This window comes from Microcaecilia unicolor, chromosome 12 (assembly GCF_901765095.1).
Source record: "Microcaecilia unicolor chromosome 12, aMicUni1.1, whole genome shotgun sequence".
Taxonomy (NCBI): Eukaryota; Metazoa; Chordata; class Amphibia; order Gymnophiona; family Siphonopidae; genus Microcaecilia; species Microcaecilia unicolor.
The window spans coordinates 43,627,726-43,643,657 of record NC_044042.1 but is presented as its reverse complement, the minus strand read 5'-3'; the positions used below and the strand labels follow the sequence as shown (position 1 = coordinate 43,643,657).

Sequence of the window (15,932 nt, the reverse complement as noted above, 5' to 3'; positions counted from 1 at the left end):
AGTGTGGTCGCGTCCATTTAGGCCACTTTTTACTTGGTGTAAATCCCAACGTCTAAATTAGACACAGATCAGGTGTATTCTATAATAATATGCATAGATTTTAGAAACACCCAAGCCCCGCCCATAGCCATACCCCCTTTTCAACTATACGACTTAAAATTTAGGTGCACTATGTTATAGAATACACTTAGCGAGTTGTGCGCTTAAATCTCAATGCCAATTACTGCTGATAATTTCTTGTTAACATCCAATTAACAGCGCTGATTAGATAGATAACCAATTAAGTTATGCACATTGTTATAGAATGCACTTTGATTTCTGCACAGAAATTGAGGCACCATATATAGAATCCAGGGGTATCTGGGTAGTGACAATGTGGTCAGGGATGGAGCTGGGAATTAGTGGTAATATTCAATCTGCTAAACAAGTAACTGCCCAGATAAAGTTTGGACAGAAAAAAGACTGTTCTAACTTTATCCATTAGTTATCTGGGTGCTGTTCTGAATATCACCGCTACCCAAATAAGTAGCACTGGCCAATCTATACCCAGATATTCAGCAACAACTGATATCCAGTTACTGGCAGTACATATTCAGATACAAAAATCCCATGCTGGCCAGCATTTAAAAAATTTCTGACCGCCAAATGCTAAATATTGAAGACATGACACTAGCGAAATACCACTACAATCTAATCTATCCATTTGATAGAAGTACTTGACAGCTTGTGAAATTGCCTCTGACAAATAATGCTATAGGATTTTTATTGGTAATATTGGCTTGATATAGTTGCATAGGGGTTTTTCATACTTTTTTTGGCTATTGCTCCCCTAACTAAATTTCTTTCACTTTACGGGCAACCAAGAAAATACTGGATGTGTGATCACACAGCTCAAACTGCTCTTTGTTGTACTCCCTGTGAATAACCTCCAGATCCTCAATGACAAAACCTGTCTCAGTGACAGCTTTCTTCATGAATGCTTCATCCAGGGTCAGACAGGAGAAGCGTCTTGTTCCACATAAGTAAGAGGTGCAACCAAGAATCTCACTGATTATTATGTGCCCCCCTATTTTGAGCAATGATGAGAGATTCTTCAATGCATTTTGATAGGCTTCTAAGTCCTTGCAAGCACATTCAAGGCATCCAATTGTAAGCACACAATCAGCTTTCGGCAGCACCAATGGATCCATTGGGCGACTCTTGGTGACATCGCATTTTATAATTTGTTTAACAGCTCTTCTTAATTTCTCCTGTTTTTGGACCAGTTGTCCGCTAAAAGAAGAGAACACATAAGATGATAAATCAGAAACACATTTACTTTTTTCTTATTGTTCTGGTACGATCCCCTTATATGGCAGCCTGATCCCCGGTTGACTTTTTGAACCAAGAACATCAGTCCTGCTCCCACTAGACAACAGGGATCATTGGGACTCTGGTAAGATGGAGGGTAGGGGGATCAAGGATGTGTTGGTTGCCAGGCTGGATCTGATGCCAGGGGAACAAGAGGGTGATCAGGGTATGCATAAAAAATATTTAGAAAGCTGCTCCCATGCACCAGGGGTGTAGCCAGACCTCAGTGGGCGGGAGGTCCAGAGCCCGAGGTGTGGGAGGGGCACAGTTTAGCCTGCCTCGTCCCGCCGCTGACCCCCCTGTCACTTTCAACCCCCCTCCCACCAATGACCCTCCCCCGTCACCGCCGCCAGGTACCTTTGCTGGCGGGGGTCCCCAACCCCCGCCAGCCGAAGTCTTCTTCAGTGCTGGTCTCCGGTGCCTTCGCTGATCTGTTTCTGTCAGTCCTGACTCCTGACGTCCTGCGTGCACGTCCTGCACGGGGCTACATACAGGACGTGCACTCAGGACATCTGGAGTCAGGACTGATAGAAACAGATCAGCAAAGGCGCTGGAGACCGGCACAGAAGAAGACTTCGGCTGGCGGCGGTTGGGGACCCCGCCAGCAAAGGTACCTGGCGGCGACGGGGGAGGGTCGGTGGGAGTGGGATCGAAAGTGGTGGGGGAGGGTCGACGGCGGGGGGGGGGGGTCAAAAATAGAGGGGGCCAGGGCTAAATCTGTGGGGGCCCATGCCCCCGTGGCCCCACCTAGCTACGCCCCTGCCATGCACATATATTCTATAATAAAACTCACCCTCAACGTTCTGAGGACACTGATGTCAGTGAAGCCAAGCCCTGACTTCCTTCAAAAAGGTTTGAAGGTTCGTGGTGGTGAAGCCACCAAAATCGCTCCGGGCCCCGCCCTCGAGGGCGGAGCAATGGCAGAACAACAAAGGGGTTGGCCAGGGAGGGGGGGGTGTTGGCGATGAAAACCTTGCTAGCGCCCATTTCATTTGCTCAGAAACGGGCCTCTTTTACTAGTATTCTATAAATAGCACAGAAAAATTAGTGCTAAAAAATAATGCACTAAGGGCTCCTTTTACCAAGCTGCAGCATAAGGGGCCCAAAGTGCTATTCTATAAATGGTGCTGAAACTTAGGCACCACTTATAGAATATGTTTACTCCCAGATTCTATATAGTGCGTTTAGATTTAGGCGCCCAAATCGGAGCAGATTCTATAATAACAACACGCGTAACTTAATTGGCTTAACATGCTAATGAGCGCTAACAGCACTTAACAAGCTATAGTGAGCACTAATTGGCACTGATTAGAATTTAGGTGCACAACTTGCTAAGCATGTCCTGTAACGATGTGCCAATTATAGAATACGCTTAGTCAGCACTGATTTCAGTGCCCATTTTTTAGGCGCCATATATAGAATCTCCTCCTTAGCGCCAGAATTGGCGCCTAACTTTAAACACAGAGATTTACACCAAGTAAACCCTGGTGTAAATATTCATGTGTAAATTAGGTACAGATTCCCCTTATTCTATAGCAGCGCTCATAAATTCTAGGAATGCCCCTGATCCACCCATGACCCTCCCATGACCATGCCTCTTTTTCAGAGCCGCACGTAAAATTTACGCGAGGATCTATATAACTTAAAAAGTGTGCATAAATTTCAATTAAGGCCAATTAGTGCTGATAATTGTTTATTAGCCCTCAATTATTAGCACTAATTGATTTGTTATTCAATTAAATTGCACACAGAAATTGGGTGTGCACCTACATTTGCATGCCTCAATTTAAGCGCCATTTATAGAATTTCAGGGATGGGGTATAGAAGCATATTTTTGCTTATCTGCAACTTCCTATTCGGAGGCTCTATGACAGGAATCATATGCATGGAAAACTATAGGTGAAGGTTGTAATGTCAAATCAATCTTTAATAAATGTTCTACAAACAATGAAAGAAATAATCCGGTATAGCCCTGTTTCTCCCAGTGGCTGTATCAGGGGAACTCTAGTGATATGCTGTCAGATTGCTGATGATATATATTTTTGGAAGCAATCTATATCTACTTCACAGTTTTGCTTTTGAAAACATCAATAAAAAGAATACCTATCAGTTATGAACAACACAGGGCTCTGCTTACCTAGTAGAATCAGAATAACTTTTGATTTACCCCTGATGCAGCTATTGGTCAAAATATGGCCAGGTTGGGTTTTATCTTTCATTGTTTTTAAAATATTCATTAAAAAGTGTTTTGACATCACAACCTTTTCCTGTGGTTTCCCTCGCTTGTGATTCTTACGTGCTCAGCATGTAAGGAGGTTGCATCTGTTTTCAGTGGTAAAGCCCCTGTAAAATATAGGGAGCATTGGGTACATTTCACCTGGATGCCTCAGTTCCCATTTTCACATCCTTTCTAAAATTGGACTCCATGTGTCATTATGAAATACAAGCTCAAGTTCTACAAAAATCATGAGAAAGTAAAACATCAGACATTTATACCAGCTTAAGATCTGATGGAAATACATTTGCGTATAATTTGTGCAACCATGTACAGTGGGGGAAATAAGTATTTGATCCCTTGCTGATTTTGTAAGTTTGCCCACTGACAAAGACATGAGCAGCCCATAATTGAAGGGTAGGTTATTGGTAACAGTGAGAGATAGCACATCACAAATTAAATCCGGAAAATCACATTGTGGAAAGTATATGAATTTATTTGCATTCTGCAGAGGGAAATAAGTATTTGATCCCCCACCAACCAGTAAGAGATCTGGCCCCTACAGACCAGGTAGATGCTCCAAATCAACTCGTTACCTGCATGACAGACAGCTGTCGGCAATGGTCACCTGTATGAAAGACACCTGTCCACAGACTCAGTGAATCAGTCAGACTCTAACCTCTACAAAATGGCCAAGAGCAAGGAGCTGTCTAAGGATGTCAGGGACAAGATCATACACCTGCACAAGGCTGGAATGGGCTACAAAACCATCAGTAAGACTGCTGGGCGAGAAGGAGACAACTGTTGGTGCCATAGTAAGAAAATGGAAGAAGTACAAAATGACTGTCAATCGACAAAGATCTGGGGCTCCACGCAAAATCTCACCTCGTGGGGTATCCTTGATCATGAGGAAGGTTAGAAATCAGCCTACAACTACAAGGGGGGAACTTGTCAATGATCTCAAGGCAGCTGGGACCACTGTCACCACGAAAACCATTGGTAACACATTACGACATAACGGATTGCAATCCTGCAGTGCCCGCAAGGTCCCCCTGCTCCGGAAGGCACATGTGACGGCCCGTCTGAAGTTTGCCAGTGAACACCTGGATGATGCCGAGAGTGATTGGGAGAAGGTGCTGTGGTCAGATGAGACAAAAATTGAGCTCTTTGGCATGAACTCAACTCGCCGTGTTTGGAGGAAGAGAAATGCTGCCTATGACCCAAAGAACACCGTCCCCACTGTCAAGCATGGAGGTGGAAATGTTATGTTTTGGGGGTGTTTCTCTGCTAAGGGCACAGGACTACTTCACCGCATCAATGGGAGAATGGATGGGGCCATGTACCGTACAATTCTGAGTGACAACCTCCTTCCCTCCGCCAGGGCCTTAAAAATGGGTCGTGGCTGGGTCTTCCAGCACGACAATGACCCAAAACATACAGCCAAGGCAACAAAGGAGTGGCTCAGGAAGAAGCACATTAGGGTCATGGAGTGGCCTAGCCAGTCACCAGACCTTAATCCCATTGAAAACTTATGGAGGGAGCTGAAGCTGCGAGTTGCCAAGCGACAGCCCAGAACTCTTAATGATTTAGAGATGATCTGCAAAGAGGAGTGGACCAAAATTCCTCCTGACATGTGTGCAAACCTCATCATCAACTACAGAAGACGTCTGACCGCTGTGCTTGCCAACAAGGGTTTTGCCACCAAGTATTAGGTCTTGTTTGCCAGAGGGATTAAATACTTATTTCCCTCTGCAGAATGCAAATAAATTCATATACTTTCCACAATGTGATTTTCCGGATTTAATTTGTGATGTGCTATCTCTCACTGTTACCAATAACCTACCCTTCAATTATGGGCTGCTCATGTCTTTGTCAGTGGGCAAACTTACAAAATCAGCAAGGGATCAAATACTTATTTCCCCCACTGTATATTTTATAAGGAACATGAGTATTTTGAGAATCTGTCTGTGCTGTGCTCAAATTGCACCCCACAACGTGTCTATATGTTTATGTGGTGGAATGAGTAAGGTAAACACAGTTCCCTTTAAGTCCAAATAGTCCCTCACAGGTTCACTATTGAGCCAGTAGGGCAGGGTCCAGCTAAAGAAAGTTAAAACAATAGAGAAGAAACAGGACAGGGAAGCCTAGGGGAGGAAGAAAGGGTGAGCCAGGAGAGCTTCCTAGAGTATGGCTGCAATGTCTGAAGATGAACCAAGATAGGAAGATTAGTATCCCCCAGGAGAGTATCGTAGTTGTGGCTGCAGTTCTGAAGACATGCCAAGGTAGGAAGATTCCATTGTGCAAGTTGGTTTCCAAGCCTGTGGCTGCAGTGTTTGAAGATGAGCCAAAGTAGGAGGACCATATTGTGGAACTGGAAGATGGGCTTGCTAAAAGTTGGTCACTGTTGAGGTGCATACAAATGAGTTAAATTGAACTTGGTCTTTGGTAAACCTGACAGAGTGCAGTTCCTTATATCGTATGAAACTGAGCTTCCATCTGATTGCTGCCTATATTTGAATCCCAGATCTATGACTAGAACAGACCTTTGGTACCTTTAGTTCAATAATAATAATAATAAAAACTTTGCTCTGATTTACCCTGTCTGATGGCTGTGCATGTGAAGGCTCCTTGTCCTACTGCACCACATGTCATGTAAAAGTAGATGCAATCTTGTCCCCATGTGTATTTTTACATGCATAATTACTGGGTTATAAACTCAGGAAAACAACTTTATAAAATTACCTCCAAATAATAAGTAAACTCTGGCAGTCCACTTAAGAGACAAGGCCTAACTTCCTTGCTCCTGAATGAGGTTCAGCCCTATGGGAGTTAACAGTGCAGGGAAGTGTTTCGATACTTAAGTTTGATTACTAGCAGTTAAAAAACTTCCCTTGCTCTGTTTTAGACTAAATCCCTATATCTTTTGTTATTTATCCCACACAGCACCATATACACTGATGGCACTCTAGAAATAATGAGGTTGATTTTCATCATGGGTCAGCTAAATACACGTTTTACTTCATGTGGACTTGCAACAGCACTATTCATTTAAGTAGTGCCACTGAAAATCCACATATAAAATTAAACAGATATGTGTATATACATGCTGTTTGTGAGGTACCACTTGAATGAATAGCTCCATGTAAATGGATAACTTTTTGACCTGCCCCGAAATGTCATTCTATAACCTAGGTGCTGACATTTACATATGTGTTATGAATGTAAAAGTTTAGAATACTAATATATACACACATATATGCCAGCATGGAGCTCATTTTCAAAAGACAAAAATGTCCAAAAAGTGACATAAATCTGCATTGGGATGTTTTTCTCACAAAAATGTCCAAATTGGTATTTTCAAAACCAATTTTTAGATGTTTTTCTATGAAGTCCGTCAGAAGTGCATTCAAATCACAAGAGGCTGTGTCAGGGGCATGTTAAGGGCGGGATCTGGGTGTTCCTAACACCTGGACGTTTTTCAGCTACAATGGAACAAAACAAAAATGTCCAGGACTAAAACTAAGACGTTTTGAGCTAGACCTGTTTTTATAACAAATAAGGCACAAAAGGGTGCCCTAAATGACCAGATGACCACTGGAGGGAATCAGGGGTGACCCCCAATACCCCCCCAGTGGTCACTGACCCACCCTTTCCACCCCCAACAAATGTGAATACAAAATATGATTTAACAGCCTCTATGACAGCCTCAGATGTTAGAGCCAGGTCTAGTAGAGCAGCATGCAGGTCCCGGGTGTACTGTAGTGGTCAGTGCATCGCACCATGGCATGGGGGACTCTGGTCCCTTTCTCCCTCTACCTGTCACATTTGTGGGGGAAACTGTGAGCCCTCCAAAACTCACCAGAAACCCACTGTACCCACATACAGGTGCTCCCTTCACCCATAAAGGCTATTGTAGTGGTGTACAGTTGTGGGCAGTGGGTTTTGGGTGAGTTTTGGGGGGCTCAGCAGACAAGCTAAGGGAGCAACTGTGAGATGTGTACCTGGGGGCATGTTTTTGAAGTCCACTGCAGTGCCCTCCTGGGATGTCTGGAAGACCAGTCTACTAAAAATGCTAGCGCCTCCTACATCCCAATGGCTTGATTTTCTACGTTTTTCACTTGGATGGTTTTTGTCTTTTAAATGGACCAAAAAAACAAAACATCCAAAGCACAAAACCTTAGAAACAGTATTTTCGAAAACAAAGATAGACGTTTTTCTTTTTTTAAAATGAACTTCTTTCCTATTCAAATTTTGGATGTTTTTTGCAAAACATCTAAAGTCGGACTTGGACGTCATATCGAAAATGTCCTTTCACGTCACCTAAGTGCTATTCTGCAAATATATGCATAATTTATATAGCACATATTTGCAAGGGGTGTAAACAGGAGAGTAATATAATGGGACTTAGGTGGGACTCCCACTTACATGCATAATTTACAGAATGCACACACACATCCCTGGCATACTAGCACTTCTACCAGCTCTATAGCTGGCATAAATGCAGGTGCCTAAATGTTAGGTGTGTTGATAGCTGGTTATGCTAGTTTTCTATAATGGAACCCTGGCACCTACTTTCCTTTATAGAATAAATTCCTAACATATACTCTTGGGGTGCCTAAATGGAGGTGCCCTGTTAGAAAACTGCCCCCTTATGGGGCACCCAAATTGCACCTGACTGGCACATATTTTATAAAAGAAAGTATAGAATGCTAGTGTAACTGGGTATATATGTATGAATGTACTTCAACATGAGCTCTTAGCTGGCATAAATGTTTGCATCTATGTTCCAGAGATACACATATAACATAGTATTCTACAAGTTATGCGCATATGTGTGCACCCTTTCTACATTCTGCCCAGACTCCGCCCATGTGCACACTCATCTGCAAACCTCACACTATTGGAGATATGTACATAGTTATAAGTGCACTTCAGGTACTTATGCATATATGTGTAACTTACACTCTTATGTGCCGTTATTCAAATCATTTATGCATACAATCAGCATGTAAATGTCAGCACCTACTTGATAGAATTACCACCTTAGGAATTTTAAAATGCCAACGTTATCTGTGTAAGGGATCCACCCCTTGATATTCAAAACCATGTGATCATCCAGGAACAGCACCCGGTCAGTTAAATAGCACTTAACCACCTATCCAGGGATATTCAGTGGGGGATAGCTGTTTATCCCCGTGAATATTCCCAGTTATTGTCTAGGAGATACTGTCTATATTGAGCAGCTAAAGTATATCTTTAGCCAGTTGAAAGTTAAATACCTATCTTTGAATATCGACGTAGCCAGTTAACTTAAAGCCGGCTAACTATATACTGGATATTCAATGACGGTCACCAGAAATAGCCCAGCACTGAATATCCAGGCTGACCACCTCGCATTGTCTGAATATTGGCCCTCCAGATTTTTAAAAAAGAAACACATGTAGTTAACATCACCATTGACATTTAACATAGTTATAAATGATATGGGAGTGAGGTGATTAAATTGCAGATGATACAAAACTATATAGAGGACATGAATTGAGGTTGAAAGGAGGCAGACTCAGGAATAAAATCAGGAAGTATTTTTTCACGGAAAGGTTGGTAGATACATGGAATACCCTCCTGCGGGAGGTGGTGGAAATGAAAACGGTAATGGAATTCAAATATGTGTGGGATAAAGGAGGAGTGGCCTAGTGGTTAGGGTGGTGGACTTTGGTCCTGAGGAACTGAGTTCAATTCCCACTTCAGGCACAGGCAACTCCTTGTGACTCTGGGCAAGTCACTTAACCCTCCATTGCTCCAGGTACAAATAAGTACCTGTATACAATATGTAAGCTGCATTGAGCCTGCCATGAGTTGGAAAGTGTGGGGTACAAATGTAACCAAAAAAAAAAAAAAAACACCTAAGCATTTTAAAATATCAATCTCAGTATGTTCATTCAGTATTACTGTACCTCTTCCCTTCCAGATCACAGACAGTCTTCACCACAGGGGTCCAATCAAAGATCCCTGGCTCATTCTTCAGCCACTTCTCAAAATACTGCCGGTTTCGTTCAGTGTAGTCAGCAGCAATGATTTCTTTAAAGGCTTCACATGCTGAAAGCTCTTGATAGATAGCAGGTCCAGGGCCAATGTCGATCAAGAGGTCTCCTTTCACACCACCTGTATGTAAAGTGATATATAAAGAAATGCAGACATAAGATCTCTGGCTCTTTAAGGCCTGCTGGGTTATAAAAAAAACACTCATTGGATTTAAGCTTTTACTACTATACCTATACACACATGTGAAGCCTGGTTTTGCATAGGTGGTCTTAACCTTAAAATGCACTTTCTGTAACTTACATATAAGGACACAGAAAATACATGTGTCATTTGCAGCATGTACAGGGTGAACAGCCATTTTAGCAAAGAAAACATTCAAAAAATAGCAGTATCACTTGCAGGCTTATTTTCTAACGAGAAAGACGCCCATCTTTCGACACAAATCGGAAGATGGGCGTCCTTCTCCCAGGGTTGCCCAAATTGGCATAATCAAAAGCCGATTTTGGGTGTCCCCAACTGCTTTCCATCATGGGGACGACCAAAATTCCTGGGGGCGTGTTGGAGGCGTAGCGAAGGCGGGACTGGGGCGTGCCTAACACATGGACATCCTCAACCCATAATCGAAAAAAGAAGGGCATCCCTGACGAGCACTTGGATGACTTTACTTGGTCCTTTTTTTATTACAACCAAGCCACAAACTGACCAGATGACCACCGGAGGGAATCAGGAATGACTTCCCCTTGCTCCCCAAGTGGTCACTAACCCCCTCCCACCCTCAAAATATTTTTTGCAAAATATTTTTTGCCAGCCTCTATGCCAGCCTCAAATGTCATACTCAGGTACATCGCAGCAGTATGCAGAGCCCTGGAGCAGTTTTAGTAGGTGCAGTGCACATCAGGCAGGTGGACCCAGGCCCATCCCCGCCCCCCACCTGTTACACTTGTGGTGGTAAACATGAGCCCTCTAAAACCCACCAGAAACCCACTGTACCCACATCTAGGTGCCCCCTTCACCCGTAAGGGCTATGGTAGTGGTGTACAGTTGTGGGTAGTGGGGTTTGGGGGGGGGGGGCTCAGCACACAAGGTAAGAGAGCTATGTACCTGGGAGTCCTTTCTGAAGTCCACTACAGTGCCCCCTAGGGTGTCCAGTTGGTGTCCTGGCATGTCAGGGGGACCAGTGCACTAGGAATGCTGGCTCCTCCCATGACCAAAGGGCTTGGATTTGGTCGTTTCTGAGATGGGCGTCCTTAGTTTCCATTATCGCCGAAAATCAGAAATGACCAAGTCTAAGGACGACCATCTCTAGGGACGACCTAAATGTCAAGATTTGGGCGTCCCCGACCGTATTATCGAAACAAAAGATAGACACCCATCTTGTTTTGATAATACGGGTTTCCCCGTCCCTTTGCCAGGACGTCCTGCAAGGACTTTCTCAGGAAAACTTTGGCGCCCCTTTCGATTATGCCCCTCCAAGGGGGTTTACACATTTAAGTGCTAGTACTTAAACATGTAAGCGACAGGTTTGCAAACTATGCATTTAAGAACCTGTATTAACATGTGTAAGTGCACGATTTTTATATAACTGGATGGCAATTCTACAACTAGGCACCTCCATTTAGGCACCCCCAAGACCCAGAGTAGGAGCCTATTGTATAATGGCATCTGGGTGCCCAGGTTCCATTGTAGAAGACTAAAGTAAACCTGGTATTATTAGCACACCTAACATTTATGTGCAAGTTCAAGCACCTAAATGCAGTAGAAATGTGCTTAACTTATGGTAATCTGCAAGTTATTTGTGTAAGTGGGAGCCCTGCCCATGCTCTGCCCAGGGGTACACCCAGTGCATTTCTTTTAGCAAAAAAGGTGCCGGTACTTAAATGCTAGGCCACTCTTCAGGGGTGGGGTGATCACTGAGGGACCCGCTCCACAATAGCCAGGCCCCCTGCAACCAGTCACAGAATCAATGACAAGGTAGAATTGGTGTGTAGAGCCTGAGCTCTTTCATTAAAACTTGGGGACCATGGGTCAATTTTAGCAGACAATGGAAAAGGTGCCATTACTCAGTACCCCCAAGTACCCCCTAAAAAAAAAGCCCTGGGTACACCCCTCTTGCATTTAGACACTAAAGGCTGGATTCTATCAATGGCACTGAAAATTTGGTGCCGGTTAAATTCAGTTCTCCCTCAGTGGTATTCTATAAAGGCTGCTTTGGAATGAGCACTGAATTTGGTGCTCAGCTTTTTTGATGAGAACTTAACAGCAGCTGAAACCTGATGTAGATCCTAATGTACAAATTGGACACGGATCCCCACTCTTTTGTAACACTGTGCACACCTTTTGTGAATGCTCCTGACACGCCCATGACCCTTTTATGGCCACGCCCTCATTTGAATTGCGTGTGGTCCAATTTAAGTGCCCATTGTTACAGAATAGCACTCAATAATCATAATTAGTGTCATAATTAGTGTTAGCTCCAATAATTAAACTATTTTTGGTGACCTTTATAGAATCTGGGGGTACACCACTTATTACAGAATAGGACTTAGGTGCTCTGTGGACGCTTTTAGGGGATGTGTACATTTACACAACCTGTAAGTATTAGTATTGTAGACATTTACATGTGCAAAGGGTATGTAAAATGTGGCCACATAGATTATAAAATTGCCCTTCACATGTCTAAGGGAGCCAATAATGGAGCCAAGCTACAAAACTCTATATTTTAGATTTTAGAAGTGGTTTTGAACACCAGAGAGGTAAACACAATGACCCCTCAATCATTCCTGAAAACCCAAAGTCCAAATGAGTAGTTATCTGACATGTACTGTATGCCTCAGGACAGGTGTGCATGCCAAAGTCTAGATTTTGTAAACTAGGCTTGTAGTGCTATTGAGAAATCAGACATACATGCATGCTTTCCAGAACTTTTAAAGGAGAATTGTATCAGTTTAGAGAGCAATATTCAGCCAGATCAGTAGTCCACTGTAAGCTGAATCAGACACAAATATTCAGTGTCGTCCTTTATCCAGGTACCAGAACTGAATATCTAGGTCTGGGGCAGCCACTAGGAGTTACCTGGGTAGTGGTGATATTCAGTTGTGGTACCCAAATAGCTACCCGGTTAACTTTGGGCAGCAAAAATTATATAATAATATAATAAACAGTATAATGATGCAAATATAATAATACAATAGTAACATAATTTACATAAAGGCATACTGCATGATCCAAAGGAAATTGCAATATTAAAACATAAAACCTAAGGGCCACTTTTTATGCTCCCAAATTGTTTAGTAAATTTTCAAAGATGCCAATTTAAGAGCCTATAGTTGTGGCTGAAGTCAGGCCTCATGGTATTTTCTTTAGGTGGGGTTTACAGAGAGGATTGGAAGGGGGGATAGCCAAGGTCCAGGGGTGGAAGGGGGGATAAAGGAAAGGGAAATGGGACTTGATATACTGCCTTTCTGTGGTTTTTGCAACTACATTCAAAGCGGTTTACATAGTATATACAAGTACTTATTTGTATCTAGGGCAACGGAGGGTTATGTGACTTGCCCAGAGTCACAAGGAGCTGCAGTGGGAATCAAACCCAGTTCCCCTGTATCAAAGTCTGCTGCACGAAGCTGCTATGCTGCTCTGGAAATGAGAGGAAATATTGGAAGGAGGGGCCTACAGGAACACATGAACCACAACCCAGAGGTTAACCGGGCACTTGTTTATATTCAGACCGGAGCCCGGTTAACCTCACCACATAAAGTTAGGCCAGCCTTTTTGCTGTCCTAACTTTGCAGTAAACCTAGCCAGTTAGAGGACTGAATATCATCGCTAACCAGCTAAGTCATTGCTCCACCCTAAGTCCGCCTCCAGCTCACCCTTAACCTTGCCTGTTAAGGAAAGGTCATTTAGAGGGGATAATCAGCAGTTAAGTGCCGCTGAATATAGCCTCAGTCAAGCGATTTAAATGGCTAGGAGCCTCTCTTGGGCGTTTAAATCACTTTGAATATATGGCCTGCTTATTTTCGAAAGAGAAGGCCGGCCATCTTCCGACACAAATCGGGAGATGGCCGGCCATCTCCTGAACCCGGCCAAATCGGTATAATCAAAAGCCGATTTTGGCCAGCTTCAACTGCATTCCGTCATGGAGCCGGCCAAAGTTAAAGGGGGCGTTTCGGTAGGGTACGGAAGGCAGGACAGGGGCGTGGTTACGAGATCGGCCAATAATGGAAAAAAGAAGGCCGGCTCTGACGAGCACTTGGCCGGTTTCATTTGGTCTATTTATTTTTAGGACCAAGTCTCACAAAAGTGCCCCGACTGACCAGATGACCACCTCCCCTTACTCCCCCAGTGGTCACCAACCCCCTCCCACCCCCCAAAAAATTAAAAAAACATTTTTTTGCCCGCCTCTATGCCAGTCTCAAATGTCATACCCAGCTCTATGACAGCAGTATGCAGGTCCCTGGAGCAGTTTTTAGTAGGTGCAGTGCACTTCAGGCAGGTGGACCCAGGCCCATACCCCCCCTACCTGTTACACTTGTGGTGATAAATGGGAGCCCTCCAAACCCCCCCCCCCAAAACCCACTGTACCCACATGTAGGTGCTCTCCTTCCTAAGGGCTATGGTAGTGGTGTACAGCTGTGGGTAGTGGGTTTGGGGGGTTTTGGGGGGGGGGCTCAGCACCCAAAGTAAGGGAGCTATGCACCTGTGAGCAATTTTTGAAGTCCACTGCAGTGCCCCCTAGGATGTCCGGTTGGTGTCCTGGCATGTGAGGGGGACAAGTGCACTACAAATGCTGGCCCCTCCCATGACCAAATGCCTTGGATTTGGCCGGGTTTGAGATGGCCGGTATCGGTTTCCATTATCGGCGAAAACCGATGCCGGCCATCTCAAACCCGGCCATCTCTGACATTTGGCCGGCCCCAACCGTATTATCGAAACGAAAGATGGCCGGCCATCTTTTTCGATAATACGGTTCGGGACCGCTGTTTGTGGTGCTGGCCATATAGATGGCTGCCCATATAGATGGCTGGCGCCGTTCAATTATGCCCCTCCAAATCAAACTACTAGCAAATAAAACCAATATCTGCTTTTCTCATGGATCTAAAAGCTACTCTTCCATGATAATTAATGCTCCTTCCAAATTTATTGTTGAGTCCCTTCTTTTTAGGTTGCAAGAGGATATCTTTTTATTGTGGAGAGGCAGTTCCAGCTTTGGTTTTGCCCCCACTGCACACAGAAACGTATGATCCTGTTTTTCTGAGGGAGGCATCAGAACCACAAGTGTGTGAATTCACCAGTTCACAACCAGGACTGCACCAGCCTGCCATTCTGCCGTTCCTGCTCCTGATGTTGGATAGGTCCTTATCTCGTGTCCATTAGCAGGGAGAGGAGAAGGCAGGTGAGGAACAGCACACTGTTTTCCCTGAGATGTAACAGAGAGAGTTGAAACACAAGAGAAATATTGAGTTTTGAAGCCGAGATAGGACAAGAATGACATGAACCACCCCAGTATGTAGGCACTCCATAAGTATCCCGTTTGCTTAATGATGAAAGAGAACTACTTTAACTACACAGTTCCTACTGCAATGGATAGAAATTAATACCCACCTGCAGAGAAAGTCTGGGCTAGTTTTCTCAGTACAAATGGCAGAAATCCATCTTGCACCAGCATACCAGATTCTGCTCCATAATATGTATCCAGGTAATCTCTTGGATCAAAATCTATTTGATAGGTATCCTTGTCAGTAAATTCTGATTCCATTTTGCCCTTTCAGATTTTTCAGGTCTCATATGCTTCCCGGTTCAGGCAAATACAGACTGTCCCAGCTAAGCTGTTTTTATACTAAAGTTCTGATAGGAGTTCTTATAATTATTGGCGGCTGTTGGATATGGATGGAGGCCAAGCCAAGTCAGTGGGTGAAGGAGTAGGGCAGCAGTCCAATTAGCAAAAAATGAGGGTTCTCAGAACTTCTGACAGTCCTTGGCTAAAGGACAAAACAAACAAAAAAAAATCCAAAAATCCTCTCCAAGATTGCTTATTTTTTTATTTTGTGTACAATTACCTTCAGATTTGTATTTTATACATGCTTAAATTTCTCTCTTCCAGCAATGTTTTAATACAGCTGTTGAGAGGTTTTTATTTTTTTTTTAATATTATCTTCTTGATTAACAGCTTGAATATGTAGGACAACACTACAGATTCTGCAGTCCCTGCTCTTAAAATGACCCCATAAGCAGTGAGGTAATGAAGATTGGGCGTGGTTATCTTGTACTGGCCAGTGGATGCTGCCTCCTGGATTTAGCTTAAAACCCTGCTTAGACTGGGTCCTTT

The 15,932-nt window shown here is 43.7% G+C and overlaps 1 protein-coding gene across 1 annotated transcript; it reads right to left on the bottom strand.

Annotated features, from left to right (window-relative positions):
* Window positions 1–284: 284 nt before the first annotated feature.
* Window positions 285–15,442, bottom strand: LOC115481991 (indolethylamine N-methyltransferase-like). Its single transcript, XM_030221512.1, has 3 exons — window positions 15,209–15,442; window positions 9,520–9,727; window positions 285–1,272 (listed from the first exon to the last, which is right to left on the bottom strand). The coding sequence occupies exons 1-3, from the start codon at window positions 15,360–15,362 to the stop codon at window positions 834–836; spliced, it is 801 nt and encodes a 266-aa protein (XP_030077372.1). The 5' UTR covers window positions 15,363–15,442; the 3' UTR covers window positions 285–833.
* Between the last annotated feature and the right edge of the window lie 490 nt (window positions 15,443–15,932).